This window comes from Lates calcarifer, linkage group LG11 (genome assembly GCF_001640805.2).
Source record: "Lates calcarifer isolate ASB-BC8 linkage group LG11, TLL_Latcal_v3, whole genome shotgun sequence".
NCBI classification, from domain to species: Eukaryota; Metazoa; Chordata; class Actinopteri; family Centropomidae; genus Lates; species Lates calcarifer.
This window is the reverse complement of record NC_066843.1, coordinates 10,154,143-10,175,593: the sequence shown is the minus strand read 5'-3', so window position 1 is coordinate 10,175,593 and position 21,451 is coordinate 10,154,143. Positions and strand designations below refer to the sequence as shown.

The following is a 21,451-nucleotide window of genomic DNA, read 5'->3' as shown; positions in this document are numbered from 1 at the left end:
GGATGAGAGGAAGTTAAACAAAACGGTTACCCACCAAATGATCAGTTTATGCCATAAGTTACACCAAAAACTAATGACAAGCTGAAAAGGTAGAATGAAGTTTTGTGTAGTTTTTGAGATAAAGAAGAGAAAAACACAGCAATAACTGATTATTGGTGTCAGAAGTACTACATTTATAATTTTGTAATGAAACATTACACTTTAAAACATGCTCCACTCATTACTCAAACATACATCCATCCACTGGCACTGATAGCACCGACTAACACACCTCACAACATTAATGTAATTTTTCTTGGTTATTGTTTCAGTAGTAAAATTGTACATGTACATGTAATCAGTTAGATTACAGCTAATTTAGAGAGTACTTCTCATATTCTTTCCTGGCTTGTGCATCATTTGCAATCATAATTATAAACGGTACAAAGAACGTAAAAAATTAAATGGTGATTTAATATTTGGTGCTAAATTTAGTAACTATGGAGTTGGTCATTATTTTAGGCAATGTTATTACAGTTCAGTGGTTTAAATATCACTGTTTTGACCTTGAGCGCACCTTTCAGCTATGGGTTGTAACCTGAAATGTATCTGGAATTTCTGTAAAAAGTTAGCAAGATAACTTTGAGTTACAAGGTTTTTGTACTATTTCCAAGGTCAAAAATGAACTTTGACATGGTGGTGACATATTTAGTAGATTAAAATGACAAAACACCTTTTAACTTGACCAACTGACAATATTCAGGCAGAATGATACTTACTTAGCCACAGCAGTGAAAGCCAGCTCAACATTGAGACCTGACCTAGCACTGGTCTCCATGAAGGGGACTCCAAACTCCTGCAGTGTCAAAGTAATGACAGTTAATGGAGATCTTCACCATTTTACCTAAAGCACACACAAACCTGTGAAAATGTCACACTTTATAACTGGTTTATACTTTTGATTCACAAGTATGGTTGCGGGATGAAAATTCTATAAAAGTTTATAGCAGAATTTCACAGCACAGTAGTTGTGCTGAGCTTGTTTACTTTGGATAAATTCAGCTCTGAGGTGATAAATTTGTCTCCCAGCTCTTCCTCTGCAGAGGAATTTGTCTCAGTGATGATAACTGATGTGCTTTTTTCCCCTCTCAGGCTGAGCCTTAAGTTACTTAGTGGCACTTTATTGCTCCCACTTCTGGAGAGAATTGCTCGGCTGTTTGCCGTTTGTTTTGTGTGCCATGCTGTGAACTAAGAGTCAGGGATATTGACAAAAATAAATGTTTTCTCCTGGTTTCAGTGTTTAGTGGTTGTATTTGTAGTTGTATTGAATTTTAGACCAACTGTGAAATTGATTCTATCTGACATGTTTTGCAGAGGCTAGTAAAAGTTGTATGGATGACCCATAAATCAAGGATTTATACAGTAAATATTCATTATCAAAGGCTCAATATCTGCATAATACATCTAAGGTGTGTAGCATTTCTTTGAGTTATCTATCTCTCTGGTTTGCAGGTGGGACATTTTCCTCAGAGCAGATTAATCTGCGAAAGAGTGAAAATGAAAACTGATCTCTAGATAATCCAAACTGTTCTCTAATATCCATAATCTTCTCATCTGCCATAGAAATCCAATCAGTCATACAAATCCCTTTTGAAAATTACATAAAGTGAGAATTTGTTGCATTTACTGGTCACATACAGAGCCCTTGATTTCACTAAAATCAAAAGATCTGTTGAAAAATGTATTGATTAGGTCATTAGGTTAGGTGCATACTGCCTAGATGCACCTAACATACCTAAGTGTGTTTCTAACTTCTCAGTTCTTCACCTTAGCAAGCCTTTCTCCATCTTCTCTCTTCACCACCCTGTCATGAGTGGCATCAGCCTGGTGAGACAGGGAGAACAAGGTCACACATACCAACATCAGTGCGAAAACCACAACATACACACAACAACTGTGGAGATCTGAGGCCTGTACTATGAAGGGGGTTTAACCTACTTGTCTCTAACGACAAAATGTGAAACTGCGGATTATTCAAATAAACTAATCACACTAAATTCTGCCGCTTGACTGTGTGAAAAAAAAAAAGCAAATTAAAATAACTGAAATTGAAAATGGAAAATGCCCTGATATACCCTGAAAACGAGTAACCTTACTTCGTAGTACAGGGCTCTGCTCATTAAATATCCACAGTTTGCATACAAGTCTCCCTTGTTGTTCAGGTCTGATGGCAGCTAATGAGTCAAGATTGGCCCTTGCGATGCTAATTAAGGGCTGATATGGAGTGTGGGGGATTGAAATTAGACAGAGCTCCAGGGCAGAAACATCTGTTCTCTGTTTAGAGGGAGGGAAGTTAATGGCAGGTACACTAAAAATGTGATATTTGCAAATATAAACAGGTATTGTCAGATGTCATGTGTGTATATTTTGATATTCCTCACACTGTGGAAGATAAATGTTTTAAGATATAAGGCTGGCAATGGCCTTAATTTTTGTTATGGTCAACAAATCAACTGAAAATACCACAACAGACCATTTTATGAGTGTCTCACAAATGTGTACAGACATTTTCAGAAAAGGTTAAATAATTTCCTAAAACACCTTTCAGTGAATCTTACTCATGAGTAAATAGTGCATCTGTCAAGGACAATTTTCATCCATGGATTTGGTGTGGAAGTGAATTGTTGTGGCACTGAATCAAAATAAATTAGAGTGCAACTGTGTGAGTCATTTGTGTGTTCTGTATTGTTTCTGGACAATAATGGAGCGCTACAGCACAGAAAAATAAGATAAATCAGGTTTCGGCTACACAGGTAATACTCAATCAATGAATCAGTTACTTATTGGTTTTGGTGTTTGTTAACAATGGGAAAAACAGAATATTACCAGAGTTATCATTTGAATTTATCACTGTTTAATTTTGTCCTACTGCAGATCTATGATACAAGAACTTTGCTTAAAGTTGTCTAAAATAAGCACAAAATTATAATTTAGGCCTGGAAAAGTCAGGGATTAGGAATTTGTTGCCTTATGGAACCATCTAATCAATGAATAAGAAAACAGGGCTGAGAATCAGGAAAAGCATTCAATGCTAACTGTTTGCTAGTGAAAGTTTTTTGATACTCCATGCAAGAGACAAATTTCAGTTTGTAATAAAATAAAAAGTCTGACACCCAGAGCTAGTGTGCACAGTGTCTTGAGTGTTGGTTGGTTCTATTGTGTCCCCACCTATAGTCACAAATATTTCCCATAATGCCTTGCCTTGTTTCCAAGCAGCATGAGCACAACATCCTGTTGGGCATATTCATGGATCTCAGTCAGCCATGCCTGCAAAAAACACAGGACAAAAAGACAAAAGAGAGGGAAGACATGAAGCCGTTAGACGAGCAAAACAACATTATGAGTGTGAAACATTGAAAAAGAACAACCTGAGATAAGAGACAAGAATGGAGAAATGTGTAGTACACACAAAAAGCAAACCTTGTCTGGGACTTGACAAGGACAAGCCTGAGCATTAAATCTAATGACATGAATAAAGAGGAAGAATAAAGTGAGAGCGACTATGACATTTAGAAGATGAATATGTGAAAAGGAAGAAAAAATGTGCTGACAGATTATACAGAAGAAAACTGAGGCAAGGACAAAGGGATAAAAGGGCTAAAAGCAAGCGAGAGTGTTAGAGTGAGAAAGAGAAATGCTGTGAAAGAGAGTGCTACTGTAACAAAAAGTCATCATCATCAGTTTAATTGACACTGTCGGCTCCATCCTGTTTTAACTACAGCAGGTACACGGGGGGGAAGATAAAGCTTTACGGGGGAACAAACAGCACTTCTGACTGTATGAGCTCCGACAGCAACTGAACCAACTGTTCTCTGTTAATGAACATTTAATCAACACACACAGACACCTGCAAACTCCCCTGCTGAAATAATATCCCTCATCTCAGTGTAAAGCTTAATTGTACCCGCAGTCAATTATTCCACACTGGATTTCTGACTGGCTGGTCATCAATCTGTCTTTTTCTTAAGTAGTCCTGCACTGGAGCTGTCTCCCCTCTGACAGCTGCCTTTTAATTATTACTGCTAATGGCTCTGCCTTTGTAAAGGGATTTCACAGGGTCACCTCCAGCCAAAGGTCATGTTAAATAACAAGAGATGGGATAGGCAATGTGTTGACAAGGCAGCCTCTACATGATAATGAAAAAAATCAAACTAGTATATGCATGTGGTTATTAGTATATACATGTGAGTTGGAATCAGCAGACATGTGCTGATATGGACATTTCTTGGTATATTGACCTGGGTTAAAATTATCTTGGCTATTTTGACATTTTGGCCCATACATGGCTCGAATGTTGGTCTGTCCACCACTTTGGTCCAGACTGAAATATCTCAACAACAACTGGATGGACAGCCATGGAATTCTTCTACAGACATTCATGGTCTGTAGAGGATGAAGCCTATTGGTACAACATTTTATACCCACAGTCATGGTTCTCAGATGATGTGTCCCAATGACTTTGGTGATCCCCTGCCTTCCTCTAGCTCCTCCATGAGGTTAACATATGTATTTTTGAGAGAAATATCTTAACAACAATAGGATGGATTGCTATGAAATTTGATACAGACATTCATGTCACCCTCAGGAGAAATAGGAGCAACTTTTGTGATGTTAGCATTTAGCTCCAAGCACTGCCTAAGCACTGCCTCATAGTGCTGCTGGCAAGGCTGCAGACTCTTAAGTCTTGTTCAAACTGCATTTAAATAGACTTTTAGGACTGAAATGGTTAACTAATCAATTAGTAAGATGAAAAAAATCAACATCTTTGATAGCCAATCAAAAATCCTTTTTTAAAGCAAAAATTCCCTGATTCCAGCTTCAGTTAATGTTGTTTGAAAATGCTTTTCCAGTGCAGTTAACTTCCACAATATTTCTTTCTTTACTTTTCCCCTGTGCTTCATGACACAATCATGAAAGTACACAAGTCCTCCACATCAACATTTCTGATGAAGCAGACTGGACCTCCTGACGTCACACACTAATTCACCATCTTTAAAACTCCCAGCTGTGTCTGTTTCAGACTTCAGCTGGAGTCAAACTCTGGAGCAGTCAGTTCCTTATCCAACAGAATGATGCATGACCCCCCACAGGCTCACATGATTAGCATTGCATGACCATGCTCACACTCACAGGTGCATATAAATAAAAGATCTGTATTTCACTCTGTTACCATGCCATTGCAAAGCAGAGTGAAGTCACTCACTTTCACAAAGTAAAAGGCTTATTGCTAAAAGGGGTAAAGACTAGATTTTGCTCTGAAATGACTGTCTAGTCCTCTGAAATAACGATGACTGAAGTCAAAAGTCAAATGTGTCTCAGCTATTGTCAGTAACCCTCTCCACAAAACTACCACCAAAACAAGGGAATAAAGACTTGATTGTTTTGATCTACAGCTCCTTCAATCTGACCTTTGGTAAACTTCTTATTAAAAGGTTTTAATTCAAAGTGCACAACACTGCTGTGATTAAAATTACATCAGTTTTTGCCCTATGACAGATGTTGTTCGTATGTGAGCAGGTAGACTGAGTGATAATAGCTACAGGAACTATTCTGTAAACACTGTTGTTCACCAGTAAATGTGTCTGTTGTCCTCTAGCCAACCCTCTCATTTATGGTGCTTCTCTTTAAATCAATTCTGAATCACATTTGTATTTTGATGTGCTTTGGAGCTAATGAGGTCAGAGAGGTCTGGTGATCTGAGAAGCCTGACGGTGGCTCAGAGGTTCTTTAATCGGGCAACAAGCTTCACCGGTGGGGAGTGAGGGACGAGTTTAGAGGAGCGGTAAGAGACGTTTGGAGAGAGGCCTGGCTGAGCCCTCTGCTATTCTGAGAAAGCTGGGGGGAAAAAAGACTGGGTTGCCTTGTTTGAATTTGCATCACCGGTGCTCTTCAACATAGTGCTGAGGGGGCGAAATGGAGGGACATTTTGCATGTGGCTAATTACTTGCTTCATGCATTATTCAACTTTTTGTCAATGTTTCCCATTATTCATATGTTGCTCAGCTAGGTCGACCGCTGACCGACTTCTCATTAAACTTTGTGCATCTTTTAAAAATAGTCAGTTTGTATGAGGTAGTGAGTATTAATCAAACTGACTGACATGTTGGCATAAACAGCCTTTGTAATAGAAGGTTATTGTTCAACTACCTCCCACCTTTCATCCTCTCACAAGCAGTCTAAGAAAACCTCCATGGAAAAAATATCCTCCCTAAACTGACAGCTTGCCTCTGAGTGATTCTCTCCATATGCTGCAATTACCCTTGATGAGCCAAAGCTTGTAATTAGATCATTTCAGCTGTTTATAGGGCACCACCCCCCAAAGGGTCATTTCACAGATGCAATCATTGATTCCAGATGATGCCACTTGTCAACTCCATCCTGGAGAATTAAAGTCTCCTGTTATCTTTTCGCCATAGGAGACGGATGATAGGTGCAGTGACTCAACAGAGAGCAAAATGGATCAATGCAGTAAATTTGATCATTGTCTGAATGGGGCAAGTGAATATGTTCAAGCGAGTGCTTTTAGACTTGCTGAGTGAGGAGTTTGGGTCAATTCTTATCCATAACAGGATGTTTTTTTCTTTTTTTACTAAGTTTAAGTTTATTTTTATGACAGAGTGCAGACAGAGCAGCTTTGAACAGTACTATGGATTATGACAAACCATACTGGACCTGCTAATGGCTGTGTCTCCATCAGCACACCTCTCCACAACATGAAATGCAACTGGAAACTGTCTTTTAGAAAGGTTCATATAAATGTCAACGTCTTCATGAACAGCCCACTTGAGGGCCATCACATCTCTATGAAAGGCTGAACAAACAGTGACATCCTGCTGTCACACACCCATATACTGCACACATGACTTGAAACACAAGGCTGTGATGTACTGTATAACCATTAGAAGAATTTCTGAACCTGCCTTTATTTCTCTTATCTTCACTCACTCACTAACTCTAGCTTTGTTTGGTGAGTGGTCTCTCATTATCCTTTTTTTCTCCACAATGCTTTGTGTGAATTTGATCCTGCAAATGCCCTAAAACAACATATGTTTATCTTCAAGTGACCCAAACATGTCAGTAGAAATTGTAACTCCTGTCATGTAGTGTGACTTTAAATAAATATCCCATCGGGAGACCATAGAGATGTGGAAAAAAGTGATATGGTTAGATGTGTCATCCTTCACCATGTTTTCGACAAATGGGCAAGTGCATGTGTGGCATACACCAAGAGAATGGTAGCCATTCCCTCTGGTAGTAGCTCTGAATGTTCCACCCCTACAGTGAGGGGTCAAACATTCAGTGGCTCTGTTATGTTCCATCGTTAGAGAAGAAATATTTCTGTCCTGATGGGGGTGGTCTCTTCTATGAGAAACTTTATGTTGGTTTTTCCGTTTACTACTGTTTCTTTTAACTGTTGTCTTTTGAAGGTTTTTACTCAAAGTGTCAGTGTGACATTGTGTCTGTCCTGACACTAGGTGGCAGTCACAATTAGCCTGCTTCATAATGATGAATGTTCACTGCCCTTCAGTGGAAACAGAAAGGAACTGCAAGACTACATTACATTTAGAACTAAGAAACTGTTAATAGTTAATAGTGTTTTTATTGTAATTATGAAAAAAAAACAAACCCTAACCCTAAATGCAACATCAGTAATTCTTACCTGCATAATGACAGACATGATAGTGTAACCTTCTAAAAAATATTTTCAAAATAAGTAAATCTCTGTATTTACCTGACTATTTAGAACAATGAGGCTTCAAGCAGATAAATACCAGGCTCCGGGCAAGTCTAATATCCTCAGTGGCCATGGCTGTAGGAACTGGGCTGGGTTCATCTTTTATTCAAGACTAATACCAGGATCTCTGGCCAAATGCTTGGGGAGCCAAATGTCAATGACAATGTGGCATGGTGGCAGAGGAGGTAATAAATTTCTCTGCTCATTGCCCTGGCATTAAAGTCCCCAAACAGTGTGGCAAATCAGATGCAGATGGAAGTTTGTTTTGTTTGTGAGGGCCAAAAAACCTTTAACGAAAAAGTCGAATTCAGCCGCTCGATTCCCATTTCACGAATAGCACCTGTGTTTTCTGTTCTCTAGAGCTCTGAGGAGTTAAAATGTTGCTTTAAAGATTTATAAAAACTTCCCAGTTGAGCCTCCAGTAAATATTAACACAATGAGGAATAATTGGTTGGTATTTGCTCTCAATTATTACATTTAGTAAAGCTAAAATGCCAAATGCATTGCTGAAATTTACGTTGTGGAAGTAAGAGACGATAACAATAGCGAAGAGACTGATGGGACAGAGGGAGAGATGTGGCAGAGAGGCAGAGAGGGTGCCAAAAGGCAGCAAGATGGAGAGAAAGACAGTGACAGTGAAAGACAAGACAAAGACCAAAGGATCTGTATCAGAGAGGAAGGAAGATAAAAGCCAGGCAGACAGCTGCTGGCAGCTGCTTTGTGACATTGGCGAGACAAGTTGTCACTGGCAGAGGTATGTGAGGGTACTTCTGATGTTCCCGCATATCTGTTTTGCTTTTGTTGTCACCGAGAAGAGACAGCAGGGTGGTGTACCACTCCGGGACTCTACACTTGCCAGGTCAGCTGTTAGTGTGGGAATCATTTCTCAGTTTTTTGCTCATAGAAAAACTTGGTTGTGATTAGTTGGTAGGTGTCCTTTAAAAATGTAGAACTAGAACTTGGTTGGGGCTAGTAAAAAGTAACTGATGAAAAACTGACTGCACTGTAGGTCTTTCATCCTTCCACCTATCCATTCTTGTGAATGCAATATGTCAAGGATGAACTGATTAAATTTTGGTCACTGTGCCCTCACAAAACACATTTTTGGCCTGTTGACGGTCATATCTCAAGAACCCCTTGAAGGAATTTCTTCACATTCTGCACAAACATTGACTTGGACTCATAGATGAACTGATTAGATTTAGATTGCTAAAGGTCAAGGTCATGATGACCTCACATTATTGGTTGCAATATATTAGGAACACCTGGGAAACAAATTGTGAAGCCCAAGACCCAATGCAAACACTCAAACACTTGCAGACAGAGCAGCCAAATGTGCTCTAGACACTAACAACAAATTATGCATTCCTCACTGTACACAGAAATCTCTCTGCATCCTGTTAAAACTCAGGTCATACTTTGCTGAGTACAATAATGAACGAGAATTTCCTCACGGAGCCTCGAAGTCTTTCCACATGACCCAACTTTCCCTCTGTTGCACTCTTGTCTAAGCAGATTTGCTATGGGTGACAGTGCTATTCTCGCCAAGCTTTGATCAGAGTATTACACTAACAGACAGAGTGGAGGAGTCTGCTCCCAACAACAGGCAGAGTCAGACTGAGGCAACCCAGAGGAGCACACGGAAAAAGTAGGACTTCTCCCCTGAGAGGAGGTTTAAGCTGCGCGAGGCAGCTGAGCTAAACGGAGTGACACTGTGTCGCTGTCTGACACAAGACACAGAGAAACCCTGTCACACTTGCGGCTGTGTGTATTCACACATTCATGCAGATACAAACCAATAAGCTATATTTGACTTATTCAAAAGAAAAGATTTTATAATGCTGGCACGAGCATCTTAGTTTGTTGACATTTGTAGGACTTATTTATGCAGGTTTACATCTGGTACACACACAATATCTCCAATAAAAGACACGATTACTAAACACCTTCAGTGTTCTAAAACTTCACATCATAAAATATTTTATATATGTATATATACACAAAAGCCTTGTAAGCTGATTTCCGTGGCCCTGACAGAGAAGAGAATGGCTTTTAAGTTTATAAAAGAGCAGCTGATGCGTCTGTCTGCCAGCAAACATGGGTGTGAGACATGTCTGGATGACTGATGTGCTTTGAAAAGCTGCAGTCAGAGTGAATGTGAGAATGAGTGAGAGTGAGACATGTATAGAGGAACCATCCTCACTTCTATCAGCGCTCTCCTCTTTGTTTTGGTAATGTAGAAGTTGAGCATAAGAGCTTAACTAAAACCTGTGTGTCTCTTTCAATCAATGACAATGTTTACATAGTTTTGAGCAGTGAAAGGCCTCACGTGTGGATTCTTTGCAAAGTGGAAAGTGGCAGGATCCGTTGTCATGATTTATTCATGTGTGAGTAAGAGATTTGCTCTACCATTTTTCTTTTTTTATTGTGATTGGTAAAAGAAGAATGTTCTGATGAAAGAGAGGTTCTGAGGTTCTGATGAGAGGTCTCTTTCATCACAACCTCAGAACCTCACCTTTCAAGTGAACACTTATAAAATGATTGCTTTGCCTTGAGGAAGTTGAACTATGTCTTTTTCTTCTCTATTTAAATCCCCTCTTTACAGCTATTACTGCGATTCAGCTTGGCACTCTGAGCAACAGCAGAGACAAAAAAAACAAAAAAATAAAAAATAAAAACACAAGTACACATTGCCAGGAAAGGAGAAAATACTGATGAGCTGAGGATGAAACAAGGTCAACTCACAACATTTTGCAGATGAAGGTCTTTTCTTTGGAGAAAAATCAAACTAACAGAAAATACTGCAACTATGCCTGGGTTTCCAAATTGCTCAAGTAAGCATATGAGTATATGTAAGTCCTGTTTCTCAAGTTACTAAAGTGTTAGTTAACCAGCTAAAGGTATCACTATGCACATACAGGACAGAGAGTTGTTATTTTTTACTATGCTATACTGTAACAAGCCATATTTTTGAATGGTGTGATGCTGACTGCATAATTCTGCCTAATTCCTGCCTAATTGTGAACTCTGTATAGTTTTATAAGTTCAGTTCTACAAACAAACTGCATTGTGCATGCCTGGTACAACATGAATGATTTACTTAAAGGGTAATAATCACTTGTAATCTACAGGTTCTCACTTCTTTAAGTGAATATTCAAGTATTTCTTAATAATACACTGAAAAATCTCAGTAATTGGTCTTCTGCCTTTTAATGTTTGCATTTATGAATAAATTGAACAGATTTTCTACTTTTTCACTGGGGCTTTACTTATTAGAAAAGTAGACTTTATTGTCTACTACAATCTACTTACTTCATTTAATAAGTAGTTTTTATGTGAGCAACTTTTCAATTTTTGTGTTACAACATGGATCTTGTGTGTGAAACAGACATGCACAACAGTCCACTATGACAGAAAGGAAAGCTCAGGTCAAATACCAATTTTATGTTGCATTAGTGGCAACTGGTCAAGTCAAGGCGTAAATGAAATCAGTTCACAAACCCTGGCAGTGCAAGCCAGGATGTCAGCCTTGTAAATGGATTTCTATTCCTCCGAATTATAAATGTATGAATATAAAAAAGGAAAATCAATAATTTAAGGTTTTCAATATATTATGAAGGGAAAGATATAGAGTGTGCAAAATGTCAAGTGCCAGAAAAAAATGCAGATTCATTGTGAGGGGGCTGAGAGGTCTCAAGAGAAAAAGAACAAAAGCCATTAACCTGCAAATGTGCCACTTTGATACATTTTCATTATAATAAATTGATCCACGCACCATTTAATCTCATGGTGGGAATGTAGATGCAGAAGTTCTCCTGTTAGGTGTGTGGCAGTTTTTGAAATTGTGCACACATACACACTCTCTCTTTCACACAAACACACGCACACACACACAGTCCTCATTATCATGATATTCTCAGTGACATCTGTGCCAATTGTCGCCAGAGATGTGCACTGCGTGTCGGGGGCTGGGGGGGGTTTCGTATCTTACTGTCAATCAAGTTGATATCCTGTCAGTCCTCATGTCAGTCCTTGTAAACACAGTTCCTCTCTTTAAATTGTACCTTTTTTTGGTTTGAGCTTCTATTCTTGCAAAGAAAAAAAAATCCTCATCTCTGTTCATCATCGTCTCTAGACAAGTTTTTGTGATAGGCCATGATAAAACAGAGTGAAGCAAACAAGCTTGGAAAAGCTCAGAAAACACCTGAAGCCATGTATAGAGTTTACTGACTTTGAGACACAGATACAGTGTCAGTCTGTGTGGGAGGAGTGTGACCTCTGCTGAGATACTTCTACTTTGATCCAAGGCGGTTTCTTTTTGCTGTTGTGGACCCAACAACATCTTCGACCCAGTGCTAATGTCTTGACATGCTGCAGGCTTATTAACACTAAAGAAAGAGATTCTGGTAAAAGAAGTTGTTTGGTACAAACACAAAGACACCAAACTTTTGCAAGCTTGCAGTAATGCTCTTAATTGTTCTGCTTCTATCAAGAAAACCTTCAACAGGTAATTTACTCACTTATTGATGTGCAGCCATCAGTTTCAGTATACTGTGTATTCTATGTACAGTGGCAGTTTATGTAGAATTTAGAAGGTTTGGTCTAAATGAGACACAAAAGCTCTGTATTCATCTTTTGCCTTTTGGAGAAGTTGTAATAAATTTTTAAGTCGCCCACTGTTTACTTCCTCAAAATCAACATTTCTGATGCCCATGTTATTGAACAAACATTAGGTAAGGGAGCACTTCAGTGATTTACAGTTGCATAAGGTGGTGAAACCAGTGCGGCACAGGTAAAAATAACCTGAATTTCTATATCCTGCATGTTCCAAAGTCCACAAGCTCAACCTGAGATAGCCCCTGCTTATATCATCATTACTATATTTGTATCACTGCACCTGTAAAGGTTTTTACCACTCTCATCCAGTGGTGTCTCCTAAACATGCAGATAGTTTTGGTTTTTGTTGCTAACTTTTTGAGGTATCAGCTAATGCACCAGATCAGAGCAATGCAGAGAAGCATGCTGTTCCAGATGCAATATCATAGTTACTCTTGATAATGCATTACTATTGCTCAGTTAACGTATTTGGGTTATTGTTGAGACTAATTCTATTTTAATAAAGTTAATGTTTTCCCTTACGAGTTTACGTAAAAGCCACCTACACTTTTTTTGTTTTAGAGGGCACTTACTATTCTGTTGGTACATACTGTATAATTGAAAAGCATTTTCACACATCTTTCTGTCTCAAATAAAAGCTATAAGGTCCCTCTGTCTGGGTGATAAAAGGATAGCAGGGATGTGATAAAAAGCCAGAGTAACCACAACAAAAATAATGACGCCTCTGCATTTGTTCATGCCAGTTAGAGATAAAACACTCCAAAGATAAAAAGACTGAGTGTGACAGAAAAACAGAGAGTTTTTGTAGATGTGCTGTACTTTGCATGAGTGAACATTTGACCAAAAAGAGAATCTCAGTGAACAAAAGTATAACTGGGAAGAAAAATGAGAAATATTATCTGCAAACACAGGCAAAACATCAAGGTTCACAGCACTGGGTTTTAGAGGGATCACATATATTCCCTGTAGTGTCAATAGTTACTGTGACTGAGATGAAATGATACTGACATAGGCAGACAATACACTGATTCATCCTGTGCAAACCTAACTGACACAAAACACAAGGACCTCTGGCTCCCACACTGTGTGATGAATCTGTATCACTTTAGAAACGTTCTCAGGAAAAAATGACGACGTAAAAGTTACTTAGTGTCTAGAATTAAAACAGAACAAAACAAAACAAAAAACCCAGAGGTTATGGGAAACTTTCTCAAAAAACTTGTGTTTACAACCCTGCATTTAAGATTGCAAATGTTTTTCCTGAGGCACAAAAGACTCCAAGACAAACTATACCTTTCCTTTTTTGGATGTTGTTGCTGTTTCAGAACTGCTTTTTGTGTCTTTTTATGAACAATAAATCCAAAACTCCCACAGCTCTCTCAAAACAAAATTCTTCTTCAAACTGGCTTCATCAATAGGTTTCAAACTCTCAAACCTTGAATGTTTCTTCCTTTCATACACCACTAAAACCATCAGTTCATTAAAATATTTTAGAGTAATGGCAGAGCAATAGAACTAATAAATGCCTGTCCCTCTTGGATAATCTTTGATATAATGAAGTAGAAGACTTGAAGTGAAGCTCTCCAATTTATGACAACGCTGTCTTTGACTTTTCTATATAATATACTGTAATAGTTGATGGTGCTTTTTATTACAGTAAAAGAAGAGATAGAAATAGATAGTCAGCAAATCACATTTTGATTCTGAGAGTATCTGAATGGCTCTGACCTTTGTCAGCCCCCTCACAGGTAAAGAGCTTTCTTCTGCAGAGTTGCAACAAACTCAGATCAACATAAAAGGCACTTTTCTGGTGAGCTGGCAGAAACAATGTGTTATGTAACAAAGAGCAGTGAGATGATGGAGAGGAGAGATGGCCGTACTTTTTCCTAAGCTCTCCACAACAAAGAGGAACCTTTTTTTTTGAGCTATAAAAGCAAAATAAAAACATGAAACAAGGACAAAGAAAGAGGAAACTCAACCCTCTTTTCACCTATTTTGAAGTGATTTCCACAGAGACAGTCTAACGCCTCTGACATAAATCCATCCACTGAGGCATATTCCCTCTAGCAAATTGAACTGATCCAGTGACAGCAAACAGGAACAGCAACTTATAGGACCATCTTCATTCATCTTGCTTGTGCTTGAGTGCGTGTGTTTGTGTGCACATAAGCGTCCCATCCGTTTTGCCACTTTGCAGCTGACATCAAAGTAAATGGAAATGTCCACAGAAAGCAGCTGCCTGAACACCGGTGGATCATTTTTCCTCCGACACTTTGCCTCTGCAGAGCCACGCTCCACTGGCTGCATCATATATGACCACAGTGCAAGACAGGCAGTAATCTCCTGAAGAAATCGAGCTGACATACTAATAATGTCCCATGCAGGGGAGCAAATTACAGGTGACGTGTGAGTGACAGGGTAATGAATGAGAATTACTGCATGTCATGCCCTCACTAACTAGTATAGAACCCGATGGTGCAGAATAATCTAGGAAATGTTTCTTCGTACACTTGCAAACATGAAACTTTTGAAATGCCACAGTCTCCGCTGATTATAAATGAATGGTATTTGAATTCATATCACTGCATTATTTACTGACAGTTTCTCCCATCACCATCTGGTGTGGTGGTGCCATGACATTTAACTAACAGCTACGTGGCAGGCAGGCGGCCATTTCATTTGAAGCCAGTCCATGCCCTGGGGACAGACCGAGAGAGATGAATGAAGGCACACAGATGAAGGCTTCGTTCCTCTCATTTCTCTTATTGGGTTTCTACAACACAGACACGTAAGCATGATCAAGCATTTGGACCTTAGCACGTGCAAACACGCATAGATGTGAGAGCAAGCGCAGCTACAAAGTAATGTATGATTTAACAATCAGCATCAAGGCTCGACTGTTCAAAAACAAACATTTTATTATATTTATAGAGAATGTATTCTAATCCAGGTTGGAGCTATTGATCTGCATAGTCAATATGAAACAGTAAGTTTGAGTCTTATGAGACTGCTTTACTTGGATCACTGCCAGAGCACTGATCAATTCTAATGTTATGAGAAAGCTGAAGGATTTTTTTTGTTTTGTTTTGTTTTTTGCATGCAGTCAAAAGTGCAGTCTCAGCTACCACAAAAGCACAGTGGAGCTGGTGCCTAACTCAAGGACACGTCAGCATCAATGTCAACAAGTCCTACAGATCATTATGTTTGTAGTTGCCTTTAAAACTGGTTACAAATGATTTCCATAAGCATTTTCCTATCTGCCACTGCTATGGTTGCTATGAGTGAATGTGTAACTTTAAGGGGATTGCTTCTGGTGACAAAAAGCATGCCCAGTACCGAACAGACAAAGTTAGCAACTAGCTGGTGAACATAAAGGAGAATTTAGCTGCTATATAACCAGATATTTCTCTCAGGAGTTGGTGGAGACCAAATTAGAAAATGAATATTAGACTTAAAATAATCAGGCACCAAATGTACTTGATAAACAGTAAACTAACAGCAGTGTCCCATGTTAAAATTTCATATTTTGCGGTGGTATAACCATATTACGCTACTTCTGCCTTTGCTTCTGATGGACTGCATTCAAAAACAGTCATCTTTTGCAGTCTGCACTTCAAGGACCTGCAGGTTAATTGAAAAACAGAGAGCACCGAATCGTTCCGATTTGACAATCTTTCTGCTTCCCATCAATGGCAAATGATTCTTGCTCTGAATGATAGCGCCACAGGAGCCAGGCTTCTTTTTTAACAGAGTAACCCAGACAAATGATTTGCAGCTGAGGCCTAAATTGACTCTTATAGTCTCCCTGAAGCACTACTTCTGACAAGATAGCATTCATCACGTTACTAAATGGCTTGTGTATTTCTGCTCCTATGGCTTACACCAACAAATACTTGCCATTGTGTATTACACAAAGAAAATAGTGATGATGATCATGAAAGACCTCAATAACTCTGACTGACTCTGACCCAGACTGGGGCTTGAAATACTGTCATACAGACAAGAAAAAAATTAACAATCATATGTAGATTTAAATAAATGACAGTTTTATCTTTGATCCTCTTAAAACACAATTATATTATCTAAATGAAAGCAGCTGATTTTTCAGATGTAGCATGTCAGAGCACAAGATGAATTGTTTTGACTGAGCCTCTCATGCCTTAAATGTTAAGTCTCTCCCCCCATCCCCCGGATGATGGACAGCTCTGATGACGTTAATGCTTTGCTTGCCTAAATGTCTCCTAGCTGGGGAGACAACGATACACCGCAGAGAGAAGCTGGGTCTGAGGGCGGAAGAGAAGAGAATGATTTGCCACTCTCGTTTCTCCATCTCCTCCAGAGCTGGCATTCATCACCATTAGCGTTCATTAACATGAGTTAGTGCTTGTTAGGCAGCAGTGTGCCAGCAGGCATCTGTAGCTTACCGCCAGCACATCTCCTCGCTGTAATAGACACTGACTGAATGTTAGAGTGAAGATGACAAAGGAAGGAGGAAAGGCTTAGCAGGGCAGGGAAGGACTTGTCAAGCTGTTCCTCATAAGATTACCCTTAATTTGTCTCTGGGGACTAAAAACGGTTTATGTTTTGTTTAATAGAACACAACAAAGAATCAAGAAAGTGTTGAGTCTTTTCTTATATCAAGGCATGTATAGGAAGAGACCTTGATCATTGCAGACATTTTGACAGAGAAGTTTCTTAAATTGTCTGCCTGTTAGAGGTCAGAAATGACCCCCAAAGGGTGAGAGGTTTAATTTGTTGTTTTGGACTGTGTAACAGTTTGGAAATTATGAGAGGACATTAAGTTGAATGGGTGATACAGAGCTCAGTCATGCAGCTAGGGGTGAGTCAAGCTAGTGCCCTTCAGGCCAGGCAACAGACAGCATTCGTGAGGGACAAAATAAACCTAACAATAAAAACGTAACTATGGCTTGTAATCAGCTGCTTCCACAGACGACCTAGGGCTCTTTTTTGTTGTTGTTGTTACAAGAGGACAATCTCTTTTAACATGATCATACTGAGAGCACACTTGGGTATAGTGTTTTTGTGTCTGGTATACTTATTTTTATACACTTGTACACAGATAACAGTGAATGCTCATACACTGAATAGTTCAGGACATAGCAGTGTGAAGGACAGTGTTGCAAGTAATGTGTGTCAGTGTTGTCTCAGTTGGCTGAGGTGGAGGCTATTGTGCAAAAATGACCTCTTTATAAAAGCAAAGCATTGGACCATGAAGAAAGAAGACAAAGGCTAAAAGGTCCTCTGTAGCTACACCATCACCAGAAAGTAGGAAACTTCATTTCAGGCGGCTGACAGTTACTCACCTTCCCTTCTACTACTGCCTTTCCAACATACTCATGTCCTTCCCTCTGCATCTGCACTCATATACATCCATCCTTCTTCCCTTTCTCCTGGAGCCCCTGTTCACACCTGGAGCTAAAGCAACACCTTTTCTGCTTTAATGATCTCTCAGGGCAGATGGGCCCATCATACCTCTCTGACAGAGACTGGTGACAAAGAATAACCTCTCCTTCCCCTCACAGCCCCTTTGCTGCTCTGAAAGAGCCATTTTATATGATGACCGGTATCAATTAAAGTGGTTGAAAATTGCCCCCCTTTCTGCTGCAGGGTACACTTACTACACAGAGGGAAACAGCAGGTAAGATGACATAGTGACACCAGCTGGCACAACTTCAGTCTCTCTGACAGCAGTGGTGCCATGAAGGACAGTAATGGAGGGGATAGATGTCGCTGAAAAGCTGCCATTTTATGGTCCTAACTGCTAGCTGTTTGACTTATACAGCTGGCAAAATGAGAAAAGGGATAAGTGGTGCTGTTTAGCCTTCTTCTCCTGACATCAAGGAAGATAATGATTTTTGTTCAGTTCAGTACAGTGGGGCAGCAAATACATATTTTCATTATTGATTAAGATATGAATTATTAATTTCATTGATTGGAAGAATGTATTCACAGTTTGAGTTCTCTGTATCTTTTCAAATCCTCCCTCCCTGTGTTGCTGGATATTTTTTTTCCCCACTTGCTTAGAAGTATCGCTATTTACAAAATACATAAGTATTATATGACAAACCACTTGTGTTGGTTTAGTACTGAATCATTTTTTTAAAATTATCTGAACCAATACAGAGAATATGTCTGGGCAGCCATGATTAGATTATGCTTAGTTTTGCCAACTGCTGTGTTCTGCAGAACAAAACCATTTTTAAATAAAGCTATTTGGTCTCAACACAATTGTTTCTGTACCTTTGGTGTTAGGTCTCAGTTTATGAAGCTGTGTATCCAGTCTATCTGCGCATGTAGGTAATAAAATTCTCTGGTTTCCTTTGCATGAGTGCTCAGGTGATTCTTATCAGTTTCATCCACCATCATCTAATCTGTTTCCAGCGTTCCTGTTGTCAGAGTTCATAAAGCACGACCATTTCACAGTCTGTGCCAACAAACAGAACAGGCGCCGCAGTGGCTCAGTGGCGGTGGCTCTGTTCAAACCCCATCATGGTTCAGTTAGGTCTTTCTGTGGTGAGTTAGCATGTTCACTACATGATGGTTTCCCCGCACACTAAAGTAAGCCTTTTATGAATACTGCTCGTGCTGACCCAGACAGTGTGGTTGCCCACTGTTCAGACATAGTTAAGATGGGTCAATTGCAGAAGACAAATCTCCCCACAGGGACTCATAAAATATAACTTAACTCAACTAAATTGCTTCATAAAAGAAATTACATTTCAGTTTAATATGGAGGTAAAAGAAGAGGACACAGAGAAGACACAGCCGCAGAGAGGTCAAGTTTAACGCATCGACTCTTTGTGGTTACCATCTAGGATTTCAAATGCAATCTAAATGCTAAGTAATGACTTGCTGGCAATTGCGCTGCCAGAAACAGTCATGCAAAGTCACATTTAACATCATATATTCTTCCCATCTTTGTAGGCATTAGAGTCCAGTGGAGAGAGAAAGAGAGGAATGAAGAAAAGTCTTGGAGATCTGCCAGATGAATGGACACCTGAATAGTCCCTCAGGTCTATAGAAAGAACATAAAGTTTGGACTAAAAGCTGACCATGCTATTTCACACTAAATCACATTCAATTTACTGGCTCCTATTTGCTCTGTTGTTTTCTTTTCCCCTCTTTTCTTTGGTACCCAGCAAAATGATGGGAGACCCTCAGATCGCTCTCTCTCCATTTAACCATCTGTCACATGGACTGATTTTGATGAAAATATAGGTTAATAATGAGACTGACACTGACTGAATAAAACATTTGGCAGTTTAGTATTACAAAGCTGTATCATCCCCTCATTCATTCACCAATAACGAAGGACATGTTACTCAGCCTTCTGTGACAACAGATGTGGTCATGATCTAACCACAGCCTTTCAATTCATGAAATTAATCTGATGGGCCAAGGTAAAGTTAATAATTTCAAATGACCATGTCAGGTGTGACATTTGGTTATGTGGTTATGAAAGAATTAAAATGTCTGTTTGTGGAAAGTATGAAAAAGAAGTGAGGGAATAAAAATGAGGTTGGCAGCTCCAACACACGATCATCCAGAGGCTTCTGGATACTATGTGATTTTTGAATGCAGAGCTACAAACAAACAAAAAGCAACCTACCTGTATGTTGTCAAAGGATGTTTTGTTGGTGACATCGTACAGCAGCAGGAGAGCTGAAAGACACAGAGAAAAGTTCAAGTGTATCATTTGAAAACTCATGTCTAAATCATTTCATAATGTAAAAGGGTCTGATGGAAAGAATTCTCAGCAAATGTTTAATTTAATCTTTAACCCTGATGCCTCAATTCCCTTTCAAATTAAATTTTAAAAGAGTTCATTTTCAGTTTGAACACAAGGCTGATTAATTCGAGTACCCTCTCGTGGCCTGACAAAGTCTTGTGTCACATTTAGGCACATGACTTTGACCCTTAATAGCCCAATTAAAAGATTACCCCACTGATTTAGTACTGCACCCTTAAAAAGCTGTCAGGTCACAGACAGTTTTAAAAAAAAAGAACCACAGACATATTTTTCACATGTTCTTCTTCCTTGTTAAACCTGGTGCCTTCGTTACCCACAATACAGCTCAACCACAGACAGTTTGCAGCAGCTAATCTAGCCTCATGTCGCTAGCCTGAAGCAGAGATGAGGAGCGGTCCACAGATGTCTAGTAAGATCACTTCTCTCTACCTACACACACCCAGGTTATTTTCATTTTCAAACTTAGTATAACTAATTATCAAACAGGCAAATAATCAGACTTATCCCTTTGGATCCACTAAATAATTTATACTATAAAAAAAACACAGAAAAAGACCAGAATGCATGAGATAGAATTTGAAATATGGCACCCCAGCACCATTGCTCTGTTTCTGTTTACTCGTATTATGATAAATCCAATTTACGGGATAAGTTAGGAAAATGAAAATGAGAGTGAAAGGACCTTTTGAACTGCACAGATGCCTCAGTCCATGTCCTGCCATCTATGTACAGAGAGTGCAGGTATTGGGAGAAACAGTGAGGGGCTGTGCAGCTGAGAAAGAGGTGGCACAGGAAAGATGAGCATGATACAGATTGACAGCTGTGTAATAAAGCCGAGCGCCGCTAGACTTGTCCTGGAGGTGCTTCTCACTCTCCTGCTATCTGTTATGGTTGAAGTCAGAACACTGAAAATCATAAACCACCGTGACTGTTGCTTAAAGTGTGTGTGTGTGTAGATTCATTAATTCCCTTTCTGTCAGGTGTGTTAAACATCCTCTCCAAAAGCTGTTTTTAATAATATTCCAGCATCTGTAAAGGTCAGCCTCGACTGTTAAATTTGTAGTGTGTGTAAAATATACAGACCATCTGTTTTCTTTTTAACACTGGAAACAATGGATTCAATCAAGAAGTCTCATTATATGGAAGATTTACTGGCAAATGGAACAGTGAAACTGAGGTTTGGATGAAGAGATGAGGGGAGATTGCGAGTGCGGAATAGAGAGAGACTTGATGTGAAAAGGAAAAGCAACAGCAGGGACAAAAAGCAATACAGCAATACAGGGGAAAGA

At 39.3% G+C, this 21,451-nt stretch overlaps 2 protein-coding genes across 2 annotated transcripts in view; both read right to left on the bottom strand.

The window, feature by feature from the left end:
* pam16 (presequence translocase associated motor 16) overlaps positions 1-21,451 on the bottom strand; it is a 359,227-nt gene that overhangs the window by 218,472 nt on the left and 119,304 nt on the right. The gene's annotated exons all lie outside the window — the stretch shown is intronic.
* Positions 1-21,451, bottom strand: part of LOC108886140 (ras-related protein Rab-26) — a 50,693-nt gene that overhangs the window by 1,728 nt on the left and 27,514 nt on the right. The window contains exons 5-8 of the mRNA XM_018680819.2: positions 20,022-20,074; positions 3,241-3,306; positions 1,807-1,863; positions 759-835 (exon numbers count right to left, since the gene is read on the bottom strand). Of these exons, the coding sequence (XP_018536335.1) occupies positions 759-835; positions 1,807-1,863; positions 3,241-3,306; positions 20,022-20,074 (253 nt within the window). The remainder of the gene's footprint in view (positions 1-758; positions 836-1,806; positions 1,864-3,240; positions 3,307-20,021; positions 20,075-21,451) is intronic.